A 23826-nucleotide genomic window follows, 5' to 3' on the forward strand; every position below is an offset into this window, starting at 1 on the left:
GTTCCTGTGACCTCGAATGGAAAATTTTTCCGCGCAGCATTGGATTGCTGCACCCAATCCAAGTTCCTGTAATGGAAGTGTTTGTAGTCCATCTTTTGAATAACAAAAAATATTCAATAATGAGAACTTGTGAAGTGAAATTAATTGAGATTTTAAAAAAGATATTAGGTGGAAACATGGAGGATGATTAAAGCTCAAGACTGAAGATAATATATTAATGTATGACTATCACAAACAGGTTTGGAGAAACGCAACTAAAACTCTGTAGTCATGGTCATAAATCAGGGACACATGAAAAGTATTAGGGAGTTGCTGATTTTGATATTTTTTCCCCCTTTTTCCTTGGATAATTTTTTTGATAATTAAAATTGCTCTTTAATTGTAAACATCAGCGGATAAGATAAACAGAACATTTCTAGTATTTATGACCAGGATTTGACAAAAGAAATGCAAGCTAGTCTTGTGATAAATAATTTGGACCATGAGCTATCGACATACTTGGTTTTAATCAACTTAGTCATGGAAAAAAAGTAGAAGTGGATTTTTTTTTTTTTCTTTGAAAGATAAAAGGGGGAGGAAAGAAGAAGACATGAGGCGGAATGGCACTTGGTTTCCCATGCGTTCTATCGACTTGAAACGGTCAAACTTGCTGGTAGATTTTGTCCGCAAAACTGTGCGATCCAAACTATAAAATCTTCTCCACCAGCAACAGCCAACAGCAGACAGCCTTTTCCCCAGGCCAACGTGGCAATCCACAACATCCCTGACCCTGTCGCTCTCGTTTCGACAACTGATTGGCCAACATATGTGTTCGCTGTTTCCCCAGTAAAACAAACCACCAGCCCGACACCGCATCCCGCGCTGTCGGATTCAATCATTTTAAGTCCAACCAAGATCCGCTCACCTCCCGTGAAAGTGCTTTCCGTCTCACCCCAACCAAATTCCCATGCTATTGTCACCTCCCCAACCCCCCAGGTCCAACCCTCTCTCTCTCTCTCTCTCTCTCTCTAATGGCCTTGGCGGAGAGCCTCCTAAGATCCGGCGAGGTCTCCGCCATGATCCGCCAAGGCTTCATCTCCTCCCCAACATCCGCCGCTGCGGGCGCTCGGCTCTCCCCTAAATTTTCCTCCCCCTACTCCTCCCCTCCCTCCTTGTCCGCCGCCGCCGCCACGTACCCTTCTCCTCCTCCCCCCAGCTTGCCCTCTCCGAAAGGTTCCACCCTCTTCGAGATGATCTCCCAGGAGGACCTCTCCCGCCGGGGACCGCCGCCGCCGCCCTCCTCCGGCGACCAGAAGCGCCGCCGACTGGAGGAGATGATCACCAAGATTCTCTCTACGGAAGGCCCCAGATGGGGACCCGCGGACGTGGAGCTCTCCGTCAGCTCGGGCGACGGGTTCCGGTTCTCCATGGCCGTGCACCGCCGGGTGCTCGCCGGCCGAAGCCGGTTCTTCGCGGAGAAGCTGGAGGGGATCGGCGTTGCCCTCGGGTCCCCCGAGGTCGTAGAGATCTGCGAGTGCGATGACGTCGAGGTTTATGCGGAGGCAGTCGGGCTGATGTACTGCCGGGATCTCAGGCTTGCCGGGAAGGAAGTCCCCATGGTTCTTGGATTGCTCAAGGTAAAACCCCATCTCACCCCACTTCTTTCTTCAAAAATTTTCGATCTCAACTGAAAAGGAAGCATTCTTTAGTTTTTTTTTTTTTGTCTGCTACATGATCTATTGACAACAAGAGAATCATTCATCTTCTCTGCAAACTGATGCCATAGTGGCAAAACAATGATTCTCTTTTTATCTTTAGTGCTTGCTTTTTGTGGTATTATGCAATGTAGTTCGACTATTCTGAATTCCGAAAACGCAAAAAAAAAAAAACAAAAACAAAAACAAAAAGGAAAGAAGTAAGAAAGATTATTCCGGAAGTGGATGATTTGAATCCAATGAGTTGAATCAATAAACGAGCCTTTAAGGGCGGGGGAAAAAGAAAAAAGAGGTAAAAAAGATGTGAATTCATGCAGGTTTCAATGGATGTTATGTTCGATGCTGGAGTCAGGGCATGCCTGGATTATTTGGAGGTCGTTCCTTGGTCTGAGGATGAGGAGGAGAAGGTGATATCTGTCCTCAGCCAGCTTCAGCTCCACGAGCCGCTGAATGAGATTCTGCAAAGAGTTTCTGTGGAACCATCCACTTCTTCAGGTGCTGGCACCATTTTCTTCCGGGTTCTGGCTGGTGTGCTGCAAGCCAAAGATGAGAAAGCTCGGCGAGAAATGAAAGCCTTGTTATCCGGATTGCTCGGGGAAGGGAAAGATCAGAGGAAGAACTATGCCACCAAGATTGATGTATCGAGGGAAACTCTCTACCACTTCTGCAAGAAATGTCTCAATTCTCTCCATCTGTGTTTGTCCGAGGCAGCAAAAGCCGATGAAGGGCGACGGGACCGGGGGAGCATAATGGGCGAGGTAGCTCGAGAAGCTGACAACATTCAGTGGCTTCTTGAGATTCTGATAAGCAAGAGGATGTGCGATGAGTTTGTGACCTTGTGGGCTGACCAGACGGAGCTCGCTCTCTGCCACTCCAAGATCCCATGTATGTATAGATATGAGATTAGCAGGATCACTGCTCAGCTGTGCATTGCGATAGGCAAAGGGCATCTCTTGGTATCCAAGGAGGCAAGGATTTCTCTGCTGCGGACTTGGTTGGAAGCTCTCTATGAAGACTTCGGTTGGATGAAGAGAGCTTGCAGGATTTTTGACAAAAAGATGGTGGAGGATGGACTGTGTCAGACGATTCTAACCTTGCCAATGGCGCAGCAGCAGACTATCTTGTTGAGGTGGTTCGATTGTTTTCTGAATAAAGGAGATGACTGCCCCAACATGCAGAGAGCATTTGAGGTCTGGTGGAGAAGAGCATTTGTGAGGCAGTATGCAGGAAATCAGGATCATTCAGGGCTGCAAATTGCTGCGTGATAACCCCGCATGAAGGTAAGCTGCACTATCAGATATGTTGACCCAAGGATGTAGATAGATGTGATCTGGAGATGTAGATAACGGCTGCTTCTTCTTCTTTTTCTTTTTTCAGAAAAGAGAAAAAAAATAAATAAACTGTGCCATGCGATTTCTTTCGTTCGTGTATTCAGCTGTATACTAATTCTTTATTATTCATTTTGAAAGGAAATCAATTAACAGGGAAAAATATTAATGATCATATTTCTTAGAAAAAAGATATGACGAAGATTTTAAGTAGTACACTGGTTTGATTGTTGGTTTCTTTATCGAATTCCTGTATATTTGATTATCAAATGGTAATATCATTATTGTGAGGTCGAATGAAGAGAGAGAACTCAACCGTGTCATTCGTGCAGTTCCAACAAAATGAGACGAAGCATTTTTCTGATAGAAGCGATCATTTCTTCTGCAACTCATTGCCAAGCGAATTAGTGCGTGATGACATTCACTCAAAAGATGAGCAAGGGTTAAGAGGACCAAACAAGAAATTTGCTTGTGTGATGAACAGATATCATTGTACTAATTGTAAACTGTGACTGGAACTCGAGTTTATCTGAGCGATCAAAAGTTTCATTTGCGGACATCAAACACCCCAAGTTTCTAACTGTAATTTGATGTGTCCAGCGGAGGCCGTCTCGATTCCCATTTAGCTTATTTTCCTTCGGGAGGATGCATCGTTTAAAGGAGTAACTAGGCTTAGGTAGGATGGCTACCGATTCTTATCATGATACCAACAGGTTCAACTTCTGACTGCATATCAAAGGATCAAGGTTAGGTAAGAGATAGCATTCAGGTACAAAATGTTGGTTGTCATCCACGAAAATAAAGCTTAGCTAAGGCAGGGCAGCGACAAGAACCGAAGATTTCCAACCTCTAAGACTAGGCAGCAATATTAGTTTGTTTTGTAGAGCTACGATGAGAGAAAGCTTAGTTAAAATCAGTGTTAGAGTGGCAGAATTGGAGCCCCGGTCATTGGCATCCAATGCCTCGTGACTTTTTTTTTTTTTGGTTGGGGGGGGGGGGTGGGGGTGCAACAATGGCCCTATGACTTAACCAACTGCGCTAGTCACAACTACCCGGCAACTTTATTTATTTAGCTCATAATACTCGTATTCACATATTCAAAGGTTATTATATGAGATAAATCCAACCTGTGCAGCTTTCTGGCTTCTGTCCTTTTTTTTTTCCTCGGTATTCTGAGAATGTTTTCTAATGCCACATTAAATTTGAAAAATCTTTAACTTAAGAAAGCCCGTTATGTACCCTTGAGATGCAACAAATAATATTACTATGACAAACTAGCCCAAACAGGAGAAAGTATTAACATCCATGCAATAGAGAAACTAGCCAAATAACATTACATGGTTCCACGGCCACATTATCTTTCATGCACTATACACAATTAGATTATCTTCACCGAGGGACACTCGTACCTGCATCCATGAATGTATCAAGCTAATTTCCATCAATTTGCCCCTTTTATTTGCTGGATGTTTCCATCAAATTCTTTTGGCCGGATGAAACTCTAAACTTTAATTATCAGCACTAAAACAACTTAGTAAGTTCCCACCTAGAGAATTATAAATAATGGCATTTACAAACTGGATATTGCTCCTGCAAACTTTTACACCAAGCAACGGACACCAATAGTAATTAAGTTCGTCCAGGACACCACGTGCACATTATGCCTACAGCTACGAGGTGGCCGTATAATTATTCCTTTGTTGGTCTTTGCTCCACTTCTGACAGCTTCAGCCAACTGTACGTAACGGCATCATAATTACCTGTAACAGCTCTAAACGACAGAACTTGAACCCAAAAAGATCTGAAAGCGAGGTGCCCTTCCAAATCAGAGGTTACAATAGCTCCATAACATGAAAATTTCTCAATTTTGCTCGGTTGTCCTTCAGCAAAAGAACCAACTCCTGTAAATAAAAAAGGAAACAAGTTAGACACAAGATTCAGTAATGAAAGATTATCAAGGATCAGGTAGACGCTAGGATGCCTTATGTTTCTAGAAATTTCCATATTCTGCAGGGAAAAGAAAACCAAGACCAAGCTACTCAGCCATTAATCTTGACCAGCATGCAAATTAAAGAGGTACAGTAGGTCTTTGTTTATGCAGCTTGTTTTTCAAGTAGCTGATTACCTCTTAAAAGGAATCTGTTTGAAAACCCACTAGTTCGGCTTCCTTTGCTGTGTCAAACAGTGGTGCATCAAGCTTTGGAGGGCTCTGGCCAACATACAAACAAGATGAGGATGTTCTCCTGAGTTGACTTAGCATATAAATCATAAACAGGGTTAAAAGGGGAGATACACAATTACATAAATTTTGTATCTTAAAAAAAAATCACTTCAATTTTGGCCTACTCGTCACAGTACTGTTTGGACACATTTAACATTTCGTCATTCAATGTTGATACCATCCATTTACAGGTTTCTTAGCATTCAATTCATTGGTCAATAGACTATCAATGCATGGTTTAGATATGTTGCTCTGGATAGAATTCTCACATAGAGATTTTGAAAGACTTGAATCCCGGGAAAGGATAGAAGAATGGGACCTATTAGCATTACAGATGTATGATTATTATGCCTCAAACAGGTTCTTCTATTCCACCTCTTATAGAGAGAACTTAAAGCAAAATACCTAATAACACGACGATACATATATACAAAACTTCTACCCCAAGAACTCACAATGGTGTTGTAGACAGTCAAGTGAAATCTAAATTATCTAATCCATGAAATAATTTGATATATAGACAACATTGTTGCGGAAGGTTGTAATGATTCCACCATGAAAATCAAGAGTCATGAAGTCTATTTAGATTGCTTGTGGTATTAATCTATTATTAGGGTATGTTTTCATGTTACATTTTCTCTCTTTTAGTTCTTCGGGTAGAAGAAAAGCAAGGCCACTAGAGCTACCTAGGTCAGTGCAGCCTCCTCAAATATATTACCGGTCTTTATTGGCATGCCTTCCTCTTTTCTTTGGTCTACAAGAAATTGCAACTCTTAACTGTCATGAACTTCAGAGGCCTAACAAATCTCACTACAATCTGTTATAATATATGGTTGTAAATATTGCCCCCTAAAATCTTGGTGCATACTCAACCACCCCACCTTCCCCTCCCTAAAGTCTTTGGCCCTTGATCCAAATTTATCCAATAAAACTAATAGAGTACAAAAAGAGAAGAAAAAGAAAAAAAGAAGAAACCTTTAATGACCTAGGACCTTACACAAAAAAAGCACGAGAAGGTGTTATTTAGAGTCCTTGATCTTATATAAGTACCCAAGGCTTTGTCAAGGCACAACCTATGTGAGACTAGAGTTACATCCACATGGGTCCTCATATACCTCCCTCCTTGACCTTATAGAAGTACCCAAGGCTTTTCCAAGGCACAACCTATGTGAGACTAAACTTACATCCACATGGGTCCTCATATACCTCCTTCCTTCAAGCCCTAATGTACTCGCCAGACTTAAGGGTCCAACTAGAGTCACAAATTCAATCACAACACCACAATCTGCACATGATAGCCCCAAAAGGGCCTATGCTGTAATATCTCCTAGTCACATATAGGCTATGTGCCAAGTTCACTCTGATACCATTTGTAACGACCTCGGACCTCTTCTAAAAAACCTGACCAAATTGTATTAGTTGGAATCGTGGGCCCTCCATCAGTATCCAAGGGCTCTTTAGCACACAACTAATGCGAGATTAAACATGCCCTCACGAGTCTTCACAAAAACCTTCCAAACTAACGGTCTCTCGTTTTCCAAGTCTTCTACAAGTCTCTCTCTCTCTCTCTCTCTCTCTCTCTCGCTCGCATGCGTATGCACGCGCATGCGCACAAAAAATCCCAAAAAAGACATAAAAAGAATTATCAGAGCACTAAGCCCAATCTAATTCTATCTTTTCTGCCGGTATAATTCAAACTCCTTCCCCAACAACTTACTCCATGTAACTTGACGTGTTTGTAGACACCCCCACCTTTAATATATACACCCCTTTTGATCATTTCCTTCTTATATACAAGAGGAACAAGTGTACTGAAGTGCAAAAACTAGTTGAAGAATAGCTCATCTTATGAAGAAATTTACCCCCACAAACCTACCATCCAGCAGAAGAAATGAAAGCACCGAAATCAACATGCTAGCATCGAGAATCAATTTCCAACATGCAAAAAAATAATGAGAAACAGGCTATTCCAAATAGCACTTACAGATATATATATTTGTCTCATCTTCTTTTCTTAGCCATGATAAGATAATGTCTGCCTTGCCTATACAGGCGTATGTAAATATTTTTCATTACTACCTCTTAGGAAAAACTACACACTGATATGCATGTTTAGTCCTTTCAGTACAATTACTCTACTTATCTCAATTAAAAAAGATACAGAAAAACGTGAAGCTTCATTTGTTTTTATTGGTAACTAATCATGACGTGATCACCACAGTTTCAGGAGAAAGTGTAAAATAACAGAAAAAAATTTCGTATAATTTTTAAGGATTATGCTAGAAAAAGAGTGCTCTGACTAGAGGATTGTACCAAGACATAAAATACAAAGTATGCATACTTTTTTTTCCTTTCCTTTTCACCAAGAATCATGGCTCCCATCACAGTTCATTGCAAAAAATAGATATTGCAAGTTTATACCAAAGCATATGTTTGAATCTATAGGTGAAGTATTATTACTCAAAATTTTAGAAAAACTTATAATCTTGTAAAATACAACACCCAACGTTCTACTGTAAGGATAAAAGAAGAGCATTATTTACTTCATAAATTATAAGGGAAGGTAAGAATCGAACCATGTTGCGCAAAAGAGCCCAATTGATACCACGGAAAAATGGATGCTGCTTAATTTCATTAGCTCCTTCACATGAACCCAATCTGTTTCTAGGATCTCTATGCAACAAGCGATACATCAACTGCCTCGCTGGAAGGCTTACCTGCTCAAACAGAAAAGTAATAGCTTCATGATGTCACTTTGTGCAAAGTAACATGGCCAAACAACTTTGCACTATTCCTTCCAATTTATAAAAAAAAAGCAGCTTAGCGCTATTCCTAATTGTCAAAAACATTGTCTGTCTCCAATTCTGGGTGGAAATGAGAAATGCAACACAGAAACATGATTTAGGCATTTGAAAGCTTCTAACTCACTATACAGTTATCTACATGCATTCAATGGCCATATACAAGCATTGAATAAGTCCAGCATCAAAGAAGATGCTATCGATAGAACATGTACACACGCCACCTTTCGTATAAATTCAATTTGGATAAAGTCTTGATTTCGAGGAGAATACTCACTGAAATGCTTCCAGGAAATTTAAGATCCTTATGAAGGATATTGGCAAATGTTTTTTGCCTTGTCTTTCCTCTGAATGGTGTATATCCATAAAGCATCTCATAAAGAAGGATGCCTGTCAATCAAATATACAGAAGCCCTAGTCAATTAGAAGTAGATATAGGTGGCAATTCAAGATACTGCTAAGTGGTGCTAGATTCTCCAAATCTTTAAAGGAAGTTTCGACAACATTCTTATACACAAAAACATTTATGGGTTTGCAAACAGAGTGTATTTAGAAGGGGAGGCAGCGGGGTGGGGTGGCGGGGGGAGTAGAAAGAATAAGCAGAAGCAGTTTCAAAATACTAAACAAGATCATAGAAAATTAAGACTGAAGTTATTATTTAGGTCCACTAGAATGGGACAATACTAAAGGTACCATAGTTGTTTTGACAGGAAGTAGGACTTTTATACTTGTGGGACACTAGTCCATTAATGGGTTGGGATGCCCGGCTCAACCCAGCCAAAACCGGTTGGGTACAACTAGTACCAAGGCCTGTTCAGCCAGTACCGAGCATGACCTGATCAGGTTGCTTGATTTTGAAATAAAAAACAGAAAAGAGAGAAGTGTAGGAAACACTCTCTTTGGCTTAGTCATGGGAATCCAGGCAAAGATTGAGAGAGAGAGAGGGAGAGAGAGAGAGAGGAAGGGAGAGGATAAAGGTGAGGAAGGAGGGCAGATCCAGCATGCATTCACAGCAATCTAGCCTTCTTGACACTAGAAACCTTCTTAAAAACATATCAACATTTACTCAAATACTTATTTAGGACAAAAAAGCTCAAAAAAATTGAACAAGCAAAAAAACAAAAATAAAAATTGGGCTTCCCTATTGTACTTGAGTGTTGGACCAGCCCATGAGTCAGGATGTAGTGTCTTGGCATCATCCTGGCCCTGGACAAACCGATATAGGGCTTGGTGTTGGTATTTTAAACCTTAATGGCACAAGCATAGGATTAAAGATTGGAATTTCTAATATAAACTATTAAATCAAGGATTTCACCCTCAAGCTGAAGGCCTGAGAGGTGCTATACCACTATATCCTCTAAATACAAGAAACATCAAAATAAGAGAAGGGAGAAAGAGAGGAAGAAGGGAGGAGAAAGAGAGGTCAAATCATGGACACCACAAACTTAATACCAAATTAGTTTGATATTGGCACCATATACCCAATCATCTGCTCAAAAAACCCACCCACTCCTAAATTGTAACAAACCTTAAAAACCATTTAAGCAAACATCAAAAACAATAAATAACAGAAAAAACAAACACAAACAACCAAAAAACGGCATCACAGTGTTATTGAAATGCCAACCGGGTTTAGAACGTGGCTAGAAGTAAAAATTTTCAACATGCCATAGAATTGTAAAATAAGATTGAAGTTATTGTTGCACCACCATAAGATTAAAGATTGAAATTCCTCTATAAACTATTAGATATAAACCATTTTCAGCAATCTACTTTTCAAAATATGTTTAGTTTTCTATACCGTTGTTAGAAAATATAACACCTACCAAGCGCCCACCAGTCAACTGCACTAGTATGGCCAGCTCCAGTGATAATCTCCTGCAAAAATACATTAAACTCATCCATGAAAATATAAATGGCAATTTATTGCACACTCTCAGTTTTAACTGCTACCTCTCAACAAATGACAGGATTCGCATAAATACATAATCAGACAGAAAAAAACGCATATAATTGTCATGTATACATATCCAACCCTGACTTGATTAATACTAATGCAACACTTAAAAGAATAGTACAAGCAAAATCTAGTTTTTGACTGAAGTTTCATAACTAGAAAAGTTCAGAAAGAACATTGGACAAAAACCAATGCCTCTAATTAAGAAACCAAAATGATTAACAATGTATCCCGTGTAAAACAAAATCCAACTATTGTTTTGGAAATAAGATACAATTTCAGAAACTATGCATATTACTTGTTCTGGTATATTCAAAGACCTAGTGCAGTTTTTTGACAGTAATTGCTTAGAAACAGAAGGAAGATGGTTTATGACAAGTGGGATGCTAGTAATGTAACTAACAAGCAGATGTCTTCCATGACCGGCATGCATTGTAGGTACTTTTAGATGGGATCATTGGATTAGAGTTTTTGATAAACCTATGAAGTAAAGACGTTCACACCATTTCATGGTTCAATAAAGTAGCAATAAACATTTGGTTGCCTTCATGCTTTTCACCATGATGGTGGTCCGTGGTTGCCTTGTCTATTAGATGCATGTAAACAATGCCATTTTCCATCAAAAAAAACTATAAAAAAAATCCAAGGAGGTTTGTAGAAAGCATACTTCAAAACTTCTGCACCCTCCCAATGTAACTCATACATTCACCTCTTCCAAGGTTTTTGTGGACCTAATCAAGCTCTTTTTATGACTAATTCATTTCTTTGATCATATTGATCCCAATATAAGTTTTGCATAGGCATATTAGACTATTACACTTTCTTAAGATTGACTCCAAGCCTTGTTAAATGTGGAAAATAATACTTTCACTTTTATAACCATTCTATATTATTTGATCTTGGAAAACATCTCCAACATTAGTTTAGAATGGGTTTCTTTGCTAGCCACTAACCTTTATGGTCACATCACCTCCTTGAGGGTACTTGGCATCTAACCATTAACTAGTGGTTTGGAAGTGATATCTGGACTCAACCATCTCATTACCTTACTGCTTAATGTAGTGCATGCATTTGTTTAGCAAAATAGTAACCAAATTCTGGCTCAATATGTCTGCTACGATTACTCTGGCACATTCTAATATCTAGGAAGAGCCATTATTTGGTTGGTCAATTTGCCATGCAAGACTCAGCACGTAGCCTGTGTATTTTTTCCTTGAAGACCATGTCATCATTTTGGTGGGACAAGAAGTAGATTCTTGTGATCTAATGCAATGTCACAAGGTTGTTTAACTTATCTTTGGCTTGGGCCTTGCCCCTGCTGCTCCTAACCCAATATGTCATGGCAACAAATTTGCTAGTTAATAAACCAACTTAACAGAAAAGGATGCATTATAAAGAGATTCATTGTCACCTTGTCTTTCATTTTTTCCTTTTTCCTTTTTTCTTTTTTCTTTTTTTCTTTTGGAGAGAACTTGTCTATCACTTTTTATCCTCCAAATCTTATCACTTACATCCTATCCAACAAGCAACAAGCAAATTTGTCAACAAAACCTCATATGACCATCAATATTGATCCCTAAGTCTTGGCAGGGAGGTTGGTGGGACATATTGACGTATACCAGCCACTCATGGCATGGAAAAACAGAGCACTTAAAACCTTGAATGTATATGATTCTATGTTTCAAGAATCTATGCTTTATATGTGATTGTGATGTAACAGTGTGCTACATGTGCAAAGCCATAAGCCATAAGCCATTAAAATGAGCATATATTACACATTTTAGACACGTGTGAATCTTTCACATTCAACAAAAATTCTTGCTCCTCAATTTCAGGAAGGAGAAATGAACTGAGGATGTAACACATAACTACTTTCATGGAAAAGAGAAACTTAAAGCAAAAGCATAAGTAAAAAAGGACTTAGAGGAACTAATACAGAGGGAATGGTCATAATGGATAGACATTTCTTGGTTTTGAAGCTTTGGAAGAGTGGTAAAAGATATGGAAGGTTTAATTCTCTTGGATGTAACATGGCAGGATTTGATTAGACTATTATTGTTGGAACGATTAATCAGAAAAATGTATTTAGTGATGTAAAATGTGTTGAATGCTACCTTTATATACAATGTAAAATGTGTTGGACAACTCAGAATTATGCCAGTTGACAGAAAATTCCAGTGTGTACTTAAGGCTGTTTCAAGACACTAAGGAATATAGGGGAGCAGACCAAACAAATGGAATTAAAAATAAAGAACACAAGAAATGGAAGAATTCTCATCATGGTTTGCCGAACCATACCAAACCGACCAGTTCGGGGCATACCAAATTGGACCGGTCCATTACAAGCATGGTTTGAGGGTTTGTTTTAGTATATAAATAGATTGAAAGTTCAAGCACTCCGTCTTCACTCCGTTCATTGCCTGCTTTTGTTCACCCTTCCCCCTTTGAAACCCTAATCCCCTCCGTCACCGTCCCAAGCCAGCCAGATAAGTCTCCCCTCCGTTCATTGCCCGACGGCGACAAGGGACTGTTGGAGCCTTACTCTCTTGGCCTCTTTCTCTCTCTCCCTCTCAACGATGATGAGAAGGGCTATTCGAGCCCTCTCCCTCTCCCTCCCTCTCCCTCTTTTCCTCTCTTTCTTCCTCTCCCCCCTCCTACTCCAGCTCTTCCTATTTCAGTATGCCCTAAAATGGCACGATATGAGTCCATATCATGCCAAACCAATTGCTAGCCTCCCGTACTAGTTCAACGAACCTTGATTCTCATAGAATCATGTAGGAATACTCATGATGCATTTGCCTTCATCTTTTCTTGTTTTCTCTAATTCCTTTATTTTTTAAATCAAAGAGAAGAAAAAAAACTCCATATGCTTTAAGCTTCTTGTGTCATCTAAAAAGAGAAAATGATGCATGTTGAATGGAGCAGCTCACAAACATGTGAAGACCGGCATCTTGTAAATGAAGAGAGAACTCAAAAGATCATAGATGAATTCTCAAAATTGAAGCTTCTAGAGTGATCAGAAATTAAATCTTGAGGATCGAAAACCATTTACAAGTAATAACTTAATAAAGGACTGACAGAAATAAATGGAGAAAGTGAATTATCATTGGCAGAACTAGTCCTTCAGTGATTCACGTTTTTAATATCATTATTATGTTCAGATTGTGTGTATACTCCAATATCCATGTGAATTTTTGTTCATAATACCCAACTATTTAGTCATATCCTAAAATAATACCTATGACACATAGGTGAAGAAGTTAGGGAATTATTGCACTAAAACTGTGGAAGACAATGTGACTCCATTTTCTTGGAAGCGTCAACAGATCAAAAGGCATACAAATTTCGGTTGTTTCTAAAGAGTCATCAACATAGCCTGACTCAACATTAATCTATTGCAACAATTGCCAAATTAATTATACATAAATTACAGCAAGCATTAAAAAAACATTAACAAGGTAAAATTTAGTCTGAGTTGCAATAACAGAACATACCGGTGCAATGTACTCTTCAGTCCCAACAAAAGAATTTGATGCTCGCATCGGTTCAGCTATGAAAATTGGAGGAATTCTTCCTTTTGTCTGTTTTTTCTTATATTGAGAGTTTGGAAACAAAAGCTAGAAAAGAATGATCGACCAGTTAGCTTGCAGAAGCCAATCAATAACTGCAGGCTTCAAGATCACTCACGCCACACAGTCAAAGAGTCATAGAAGATATTGAATAGTGGTAATATGTTAAAGTTTCAACTGTTCTAAGTATACTTTAGCAATGCCATAAATCTATAACCAATATTTCTTTGGCAATTATATCCAACATGGTAAAAGGAGCCAGACATGGAGAGGCACACAGCTTCAAATTAGAATTGTAATCAAACAATACATAAGGTCACTATATAAAAAAATAAGCATTCAATTAATCATTTGAGAATATGTACTCCTCGATCTGCAAGAGTTGCAGCTATGCAAGAATATGAGACAGCAGGTTTCTGATATCTGTCCCTCTAAGCAAGGTCTTATTTATTCACATGGTGAAATAAAAATAAAGAAGTCTCTTCCAATTAAAAGATGAAAGCTGTTGGCGAGCATAAAATCACTAAATATTAATTAGAGCATGCAAGACACTAACATATATTGTCAACACGCCTCAGGAATATAAAGGTTGAATGATGGATAATTTTATCTTGAGCACAGAAAAAGGACAGTTGAAATATATAATCTCACTAGATAGGTTTAACACCTGTGGCTGGCAAGATGTCAAACATGACAGGTCGAAATCTGTCAGAGAAACATGTCCATCCCTCTGAAGCAAGATATTTTCTGGCTTTAGGTCTCGATAAATTATACCTACAGAAAGCAAACACCTGTACTGTCAAAAAAAAATATCACCAGGCCCCACATAAATTTGGTGAAAGGTCCTTACCTGGTCATTCAGCTATATATTCAAATTAATCTGCATAACTATTAAGGAGTGGTAGTTATTCTAGGACCAAGTACATTTTTAAAGAAGAGCAACCTGGCACAATAAGATATTAAACACCTTCTGGTCATAGTTTTACACTTGAACCAACTCAGCTTAATTATGAACTCACTTGAATCACAACATAACATCACATGACAGAAGCTGAATTTATTTTGTAACCATGTAATTTACAGGCTTCATTGACAAGTAAATTAAATGTTAACTTCAAGTAGCATATTATATATACCTTTATAACAACCATCAGCATAAAGCACTGGTTTGAGCTAAAAATACCTATTTTATGCAAGAGAAAAGGTACCAGTAAGACAACCAGCCTGTCTCAACCATCAACACAATGATGAAGGTTACTGTAAGTCAAGACTTCAGGACTTATAAAGATGATTGTTGCAACAATTTATCCTACAAGTTTCTAATTCTAAAAAGATTGATTTAATGTAACATCGTAAATAACTTAGTAAGTTAAAATTTTGTATCCTAGTTATCTTAATTTTAGTATATCATATTTTAAGTTTTTGACTAATATGTCACAATATCATGCCTACTCCAAAATAATAGGACAGACATTGTTGCACATTGATATCCACAAATCTATTCACAAACGTAGATTTCCTCATCATGTTTAGCATATTTGTTGGCTTGATGCATAAGGAGAAAACAAAAGGGCATTTTATATATTCAGTTTTTGTTTAATTTTGTTGCGATGTCATAATGCTGATGATGCTACTGAAACCTACAAATTAGAGGAACTTATTTACAAGAGTCGGTTGTTTAACACACTTTTTTGAGAGAGAAATATGGGGTAAAGTAAATCCATCGATTAATTTCATGAGGAAATAAAATGAATCACAAAAAACAGTGCAGTTGTTCCTTACACCAGCCAATTAACTTTCTTTTCTTACCCACAATTGCTTTGTTCGAGAAATTCATAGCAATTCCGAGGTTTGATGTCAGGTAAATTGAATAAGTTTTTCGACTTTGGAGGATCGGACCTTGATACATTGGTCTCCTCCAAAGACGAAACCAGGCTTGTTGGTAAAGGACTTATAGTTCAAATAAATTAGGATAACATCTTAATGCATTGGGAGCAAAAAACTCTAATAGGTCTGTGTTGCAAAATATGGAAAGTAGTTAAATTGAGAAATAATGTGCTAGATTATTTTCAGGATGTAGAGGTTGGAATTATAGTTTATCTTGCATATTACTAAAATCTGCTCAGATTGCTTCTAACCACAATGCTAGAAACTAGTTGTCTTCTCCAGTCTCTGGAATATGCATTGTAGAATTGCTAATCAAACATCAGGTGTTTCTATGCATTTGATAGGAAAACAAGTATATTTTCCTTTTCCTTTTAAATATTTTCAACTGATTAGACAAGTTGACCAAGAATGATGAAAAAAATTGGAATACACAATTAAAGCTCTCATTGACCATGAATGAGGATGATGACGTATAGAAGTGGCAGAGGTTACAATTTAATGGACTAATCAGAACATACATAAATTTAGGACTTCGACATTTAAATATTCTAATTCATATTGGGATAAATTTTCTTCTTAATGGAATATAACAGAAGGTTTCTGGGCAATAACTAGTCCTTACCTTGACAGTGAAGGTACTCCAGAGCAACAATAACTTCGGCAGCATAGAATCTGCATTCAAGTACTCAGTATTATTATCATTCTTAGGTAACTGAGTTTTTTCTTGATTTAAAAAAAAAAAACTCAGCCACGTGATACACGTTCAAAAAGTGAAATGCTTAAATATCCTGATATAAGATAAAAATATATCTGATAGTATATATATTTGTAGTCATATTGGTTTCAGAGGCAAGTAGAAAGAAGCCTGATAATTATATTTGTGTAGTATTCTACCATACAGAACTTTTATGATACATAATACAGGGTTGCCTATACGAATGATGAAGTTTATTTCTTGTCACTCAGACAAGAAATAATGAAAAGGGTTCATAAAAAAACAAAGCGCTCTCTATCTTATTTCATAAGTCCATGACAGGTAAAACTAATACAACTATGATATGCTGTGAGCTAGAAACATCAGAAACATGTTCTCTTAGGCACACATTAGAATCTTTTCCTAATAAGGGCATGTTTGGATATTCTTGCAGAAATATCCTGCAGGAATCAAGTCTGTTGGCCCGTCCAGCCCACAGTCTTCTTACGGCCGGCCCAAGTCCTAACCTAAATCCTAGCTTGTCAACCTATTGGTTTGCAGTCAGGTTTATCGTACTGGTGTGTACTTCCTGTACCAGGCGAACCATGCATACGAGCATCGAAGTAAGACTTGATACAAGAGACATACTGAGTCTCAATACACCGAACCGACCTCCTTAGCAGATGTACAGACACTGAACCAGTGTGGTACTTGTACAGGGTCCAATACCAAGATGGCGAACATGGGTCCACAAGAAAAAAAAAGAAAACCACATCCCCTCCCACAAGATTCAGGCTGCAAGGGTATTGGTTTGATATGGACTACATCCAAATAGGTTGTAAAAGAGTTGATAAAGAGAAAAAGCAAGGATAGTTGCCTTGTCTATGAACAAAAAAAAAAAAGAAAAGAGAGGTAGTTTATGTAATACAAGTGAATATTAGCTTGGTGGTAGGTAACTTTGAAGGGTCCAAATCTCCTTGGGGAATGAGGCTATGACCACCATGGCTCTGACAGACTGAGCTAAACTCAATGGCTCAAGAAGATTGATAAAAAATCAGTCTGTATAAGTGCCTATAAATAGTCACTTCTTATAAATGAAAAATCCTATGCATGCTGTCAGGCTTTCTTTTATCTTATAGCTTCCATGAAGTAAGCATTAATATGATTAAACAAATATCATATGCACATGTTCAGTAGGAAAAGAATTACCTAACAACATCTTCCTCGAGGACCTTCAGAGGTTGCCTATCTAGTAGTAGAAAGAGCTCTCCACCAGGGCAGTAGTCCGTTATAAGACAGATATGTGTTTTAGTCTGCAAAATATACTAATTGAAACTACTTAGAATATATATATATATATATATATATATATATATATATATATATATATATATATATATATATATATACAAGTTTTAGCAGATGGCAGTTTAAGAGAACTAAAGAATGAATTAAGGAAAGAATGCATAAGATTGTTTCAAAAAATGCTGAATAACAAGAAAGATAAAAGATATACAAGTCTGAACGGAATTATATGAAAACCATTACATGTAAGGTTTATTTAGACTACAAGCATAGTATGTCGTACAGGCCCGAACCGGACAATACGGGATGTACCGTACTGTACTGATTCGGTACTAGTACTCGGTATGGGTGGCGTATTGACATTCGGTGTACTAGTTCATAAACTAAAAGACTTAAGAATTATTTAAATCAAGGTTCGCCGTCTTGGTACCGAACTCCATACCAGCGCCACACTAGCACAGTATCGGTACGGTACGGTACGAAATTTTTTTAGCATACCGAGTGTTGGTACGCCATCCGTACCGGATACTGGTACCAAACTGGTACAGTACAGTATGCTCCGTACTATTCGGTTCAGACCGGTACGACGAACCATGGTTTGAATCATACTGCATATAAAAACAGTAGTGAGATTGGCAATCAAGTTATGGTGATTGGAAATACTTTAACTAATCAAGATGGAAAAAAGACTAGCTAATTTGAAGCAGATAAGTGAGTATTAAACCTCTTTTGTTATCAAATTTCTTGAGAAATCGATCATTTTAATACAAAGTAGACAAGTTTCTCCTATATTACATACATATCAATTTATAGTATCAATGTACTTATATTGTGCACTAGTACATCAATACTCGTGTACCATATGATTACTTATATATTCGAGCTATTGCGCCCTATAGTGGATTCATTGCCTTGTAGCAAAATCAAAATACTTGCAATCATCTAGCCACAATTTATGCCTCTTGCCACCACAAACTACCTTTCTCCTAATTCCACCTCTCCCAATTCACTGTGTTGTCAGCCCCTCCTTCCCACCAACTTTATTTTTAATATACATTTCACCTCACTCTCTTGGTGCCTCCTCTCTTCCTCCGCCCCCTCAGCCATCTTGTAATCACCCTTAATCCTATTTCCTTACACTCAGCACCATCAATGCCCCTTGAAATTGTAAATTGTTATTTTCCCCTGACCAATCCATCCTCCACTATGTTGTTCTCTTTCTGCCATCCTACACACCTTTCTTTGCAATATCACTTAATATAAATTAATTTGCATCATTTACTTGTAATATAATTTTGTCTTTCCCATTAGTGAACTCAGTGAATAGGTAGGTTTCCATGTATGATAGGTCAAATATTTTTTTTGCGTAATAGCACAAATCATGCCAAGTTGTAATATATCAAATTTTCAGGGGCACTCTAGTGTTTAGCTAATTTAAGTGATTAATCATTTCATTTAATTTCTAACATTTTCATTGAAAAAATTTAAAAAAACTTACTTTAAGAAAAAATAAAACCGGACAAATTAAAAAAATATCCTAGTTCCGCCACTAAATGACCTCCTCATGATTGAGCGATTTTGACATGTTAGCTTCATAAATTATAAAGCGCTTTCCACTTGGAATATTGTATTACACCATATTCATTAATGATGAGAATTTGAAGCATTAGTTTTAAATGATTGACTTCAACCTTATTTCCTAGATTTCAAAGTTGTGTTTCTTTCTTATATATGTGATGTCCTACTGAAAGTGCACTAATATGGCCCAACGACTATTCTACCTAATATGTGCACCATCAATAGCACAAGGAAGCTCCATTTGATACTTCTCTAACACATGATGGTACCATTTAGGATCCTACTTTATACCAGCTAGTGGTAGTCCTCAAAAACCAAGGTTTGTTGTACTGGTACCGGCGGCACATTAATGTATGGTACGGTATGTACACTCTACAGGGTTGAGAGACCCTTTTCTCTCACCCAACAATGTACCCCCCAAAAATATGAAACTGGGTAGTACAAGGCAGTTTCACTCGGTTCAGACCTATTCTACCCATGTGCCATATTGAAACTTGGTATTGTACTAATACCTCATGGGTATGATACAATATGCCCAATATGAGGCAGTATAGGTCGGTATGGCAAACTTTGTCTCTAACAAATCATCACTTGGTCCAAGAATGAACATGCATTTCATCTCTAGATCCAACTAGTTGGTGCTCCTTTCTCCAATTATTATGTGCCTTCTTGCTCATCTTCAGCAATTTTTTTAAGGGACTATCATTAGTTGGTGCTCATTTTGTACGTATATCCAAGTACAAAATGTTTTCCAACATTTGTTCATGGCACATCTTCTCCAAATACATTCAACACAACTGTATCATATCATAGGTGTGCCAATACAGCCTATAAAGTGCATATATTTGGGTTACCGTATACTACAATAAATCCATTGCATTGCTGAAGCACTCCAATAATTGATCCTCAGTAGACAATCTTAATTTTGATAGTAACAGCAGTCAGTTGTACTTTAATCTCAAGAGCATAATAATGAATAAAGGTTCAACAAATTTTTTAAAAATAAATATTTAATTTCTGCAACTTATTTTGAAGTTTACTAACAATAAATATTATAGCAACAGACCTGAAATGATGCATATAATGTAGGAAGGAAAGGATGATCCAACATATCAAGAATTTCTCTCTCTGCGCTAGCTCGATGCACCTGAAGCAAAAAATTGATGGTTCATATAACAGAAAAAAGTGCATCATGACTTATGTCATCTCAAATCTCTCTTAGTAGGTGCAAAACACAAAGATATACATATGTAAAATGCAATATGTATTATATGCCCCTTGACCAGCATTTACAACCCTTGTACAGGCAACAAAAAGGTGAAAGGAAAAGATATAAAGGAGGGTTGGCACTTGGCACTATTGATTGAGTAGACACGTCCCAAAAGACCAGTAGAATAACTATTCAACTCATATGGTTTATGAAAGGAAGTGTCTGTTGGAACCATCCATGAGTTCCAATGTGGACAGTCTTTGAAAGTTGCAACCTTGGCAATCTTCCAACAGTCAAATGCAACATAACTCAAATGGCACTTCCAAACTCACAAACGGCTAACAAAACTAAAATATACATATTAAAATTTTGAATTAAATAATAAAAACATCAGCAATCCTCCACTTAGCTAAAAATTTCAAATTATAATTAAAAAAGGCACTTGCTCGTCCAATTAAAATTCATAAGAACAGTCATAGTCGAGCGTTAAAGGATTAGTTGCTTTACTACCATACCCAATAAGAGGGAGGGAGATAGATGTAGAAAGCAAAAACCATCTGTTGGGAACCTGTAGAATAAGCAATAGCATGCAAAAGTTTAACCCTCCCATGACATTAACGAAATCTATACAGCAAGAAAATAGGAACTCGACTGTTACTTGGACAAGCTTGTTCCTTCCAAGTCCAAATAATAAGGGCATGTATTGAAATTAAATTGGTGACAATGGATCAAAAGATAAAACAACCATAACACCACAGACTATTCAGTATTCTCCAGAGATAATATACTCTAAAACAGGAAGTCATCTTCATACCTTGTTGCGATTAAGCATGGCATTTTTATCCATAGCCTTCATTGCAAAATATTCTCCTGTTTCCAACAACTCCACCAAGTGCACACTACCATATAGAAGTGAATAAATTAATTGCTTGACTTAAATGAGATCATAATGATTATTTTAAGCTATAATCAGAAAAGGCACAGCCAAGCAAATAAGGTAAACTATTGCATACCCTTCTAAAATTGTAAGGTCACGTGGCATTAGCATAGCTAGTTGCTTGATTAGTATGAGACATAAATTTTGTAATTTTTCAGGTTAAAACTGTAGGTATATAGCTATTGTAAAAGTACCTAGCAATCATTAAATCAACTCATTGATAATGATATCCAACGGGCAAACTTGTCATAGTGTTTCAACCAAGGTCCGCCGTACCGGTCCGGATCGGCGTACCGGTGGCCGTTCGGACCGGTACGGTACCGGTCCGGACCACTTTCTTTCCCATCAAAAAAAAAAAAAAACCACAGCGAGGCGCTGTGGTTTCCCCCCCCCCCCCCCAAAAAAAAACACCGTACCGGTGCGAACCGGCCGGTTCGCACCAGTACGAGGCCGGTACCAAGCGGTACCGGCCGGTACCGGCCGGTACGGGCCCCGTACCGGCCGGTTCACAGAAGAAAACCGGAAATACCGGTTTTCATCTGTGTCCGGTACCGGTCAGGGACCGGACCGGTACGTACCGGCCCGTATCGGCCGGTACGGACCGGTACGGCATTCCTTGGTTTCAACAATAAGCTTTATGAAAGGAAAAAATAAAGAACATTATTGACATACATTAACTCGTAATGTCTAAGCGTTCTTAGCAAATATTCTGAAATATATATATATATATATATATATATATATTTCAGAATATTTGCTAAGAACGCTTAGACATTACGAGTTAATGTATGTCAATAATAAAAGAAAATATCATTACCTGCCAGTATCACCAGACCCCAAAGGTTGAACTGGCCTAAAATGCTTCAAACCTATCTTTTCTCCACTCGCTAGAACCTGCAGAATTATCTGCTAATGACTTGCACCATAGCAAATTTCTTAAGCATGCAAAAAAATAAATATGAATCTTCAACACCAGCCAGAACATAGATACACCATCTAATTAATTTATCACAATCAAGAAGCATTAACAATGTCAACACAGAATCCCGGAAATGTAAAATCAAAACAATGATTAAGCATTTGAAGTGCATATATTTCAAAGTAGAAGGTTAACACTTAACACAATACAAAAGAAGCAAAAATAATGATAACTCAATGTTTTAAATGTAATTTTATCAAGTGCCATATATCAGAACAGAGGAAAGACATGGATTATATATTTATTAGGAATTATTTTTCTACATGATCGAACTAGTACAAGACTTTCACATAGCAGAAAATGCTAAATGTAGGATAAGGATTATATCCTAGCCTGTATGTTTAGAAATATGTTAACTACAATTTGCAAGATCTAATGCCTACAGGTTTGCTAAATTAGCTGAGTCCACCTAGCTAGTTATTAACTGGAACCAAGTAGTGAAGAGACAGTGCCCCATCCAAAGCATGTATCTTTCTTTGTGCAAATGTTTCACGAGCCTCAGCCCTTTATAGTCAACAGGAACAATTTTCAGTAATCAGGAAATAAAAACATATTCCTTACTATAGATAAATAGCAAATACTACCATAAATCCCTTCTTCATACCATGTAAAAGTAGGTTTTTAAGTATATTACTCACGTACATGTCACACAATGCTACACATGTACATTTCAAAGAAAATATCATGTTCTGTGGAAGCACAAAATGTTTATAATTTTTTTGTGAGTTACAAATACATCAAGTTGTTTCCCGTATTCAAAAAAATATATATCATTTGCTTTCATAAAAGCATAATTTCTTGAACATTAAGAATAGGGGCTCTATTAACCAAAACACTAAGGGCCTATTTGGATGATTCGGCTGAAAATCCTATGGGATTCATAGGTTAGGCCAGTACAAACAGCAAAATCATAAGATTACAGGCTAGACTAGGTGTATATTCATAAATACCTAGGAGGAGCTTTAGAGTGGACTGGCCCGAATCCCATAGGGAGTAAAAAAAAAGACCTCAGTAATTCCTTTTTTTCAGCTGAGGTCTTTTTTTCTCCTTATGGGATTCGGGCCGGCTCACTCCAAAGCTCCTCCTAGCTATTTATGAATATAGGCCTAGAGCAGCCTTCAACCAACGAATCCCATAGGATTTTCAGCCTAATAATCCAAACAGACCCTAAGCTGGTACTGATATATTAAAAAGTTTCAACTTTCAAGCATGTCATACTTTCTGGATGGCCTTCCATGATGAATTATCTCTCCCATGAGGCTTTGGCAGGACCACCTTTGAGTGATTTGCCCATAGATCTTCAGGTTTCTATACATAATATGTAAGTATTAATACCTCAGAATTAAAGACAGTAATTTAATCAAATAGATATAGATTATCTGGAGCTTACCAAATTACCATCTGGAAGTTCTCTCACAGCTTCACCAACATTATCTGCAGTTTCCTTCACCTGAAATGTCCATGGTAGCAAAACTGCAAATTATGGCATTCAACAGAATGGGAGAAAAACATCTTATACTATAAGGAGAGTCGAACAAAAAATTAATTGCAAATCGTCCACTAACAATATATATTCACCACGAAAGCAAGACAACCTCTAGTGGACAACTTCATTGCCAAAAGAAAACAACTTTAAAGTCTTTTTGTAGTTACAAAATAGATACCA

General features: G+C 37.7%; 2 protein-coding genes across 9 annotated transcripts in view; one reads left to right on the forward strand and one right to left on the reverse strand.

Annotated features, from left to right (window-relative positions):
- The first annotated feature begins 718 nt into the window (after positions 1-718).
- LOC103702914 (BTB/POZ domain-containing protein At5g60050) lies at positions 719-3586 on the forward strand. The gene is made up of 3 exons (XM_088703570.2): positions 719-1616; positions 2012-2974; positions 3355-3586. The coding sequence occupies exons 1-2, from the start codon at positions 1011-1013 to the stop codon at positions 2957-2959; spliced, it is 1554 nt and encodes a 517-aa protein (XP_088559696.2). The 5' UTR covers positions 719-1010; the 3' UTR covers positions 2960-2974; positions 3355-3586.
- A 722-nt stretch (positions 3587-4308) lies between these two features.
- Positions 4309-23826, reverse strand: part of PHOT1 (phototropin 1) — a 29892-nt gene continuing 10374 nt past the window's right edge. For 2 of the 8 annotated variants that reach the window (XM_088703566.2, XM_088703568.2), the window contains exons 11-24: positions 23551-23610; positions 23379-23468; positions 21999-22075; positions 21059-21143; positions 20101-20181; positions 17361-17476; positions 16080-16129; positions 14238-14344; positions 13496-13618; positions 9871-9922; positions 8322-8434; positions 7820-7960; positions 5148-5231; positions 4309-4923 (exon numbers count right to left, since the gene is read on the reverse strand). In XM_088703566.2, coding sequence (XP_088559692.2) covers positions 5151-5231; positions 7820-7960; positions 8322-8434; positions 9871-9922; positions 13496-13618; positions 14238-14344; positions 16080-16129; positions 17361-17476; positions 20101-20181; positions 21059-21143; positions 21999-22075; positions 23379-23468; positions 23551-23610 — 1176 coding nt within the window. In that variant the 3' untranslated portion in view covers positions 4309-4923; positions 5148-5150. Of the gene's footprint in view, positions 4924-5147; positions 5232-7819; positions 7984-8321; positions 8435-9870; positions 9923-13495; positions 13619-14237; positions 14345-14420; positions 14514-16079; positions 16130-17360; positions 17477-20100; positions 20182-21058; positions 21144-21998; positions 22076-23378; positions 23469-23550; positions 23611-23826 lie in introns of those variants that run through there. The other 6 variants (XR_001879189.5, XR_016396307.1, XM_008785422.6 and 3 more) reach the window with 5 other exon arrangements.

This window comes from Phoenix dactylifera, chromosome 8 (genome assembly GCF_051530095.1).
Source record: "Phoenix dactylifera cultivar Ajwa chromosome 8, Ajwa_hap1_PhDact_Kaust_v1.1, whole genome shotgun sequence".
Classification (NCBI taxonomy): Eukaryota; Viridiplantae; Streptophyta; class Magnoliopsida; order Arecales; family Arecaceae; genus Phoenix; species Phoenix dactylifera.

Coding starts and splice junctions, on each gene's coding strand:
- LOC103702914 (XM_088703570.2), top strand. CDS start 1,011: ATGGCCTTGGCGGAGAGCCTCCTAAGATCCGGCGAGGTCTCCGCCATG. Junction 1,617..2,011: donor TGGTTCTTGGATTGCTCAAG/GTAAAACCCCAT, acceptor GAATTCATGCAG/GTTTCAATGGATGTTATGTT.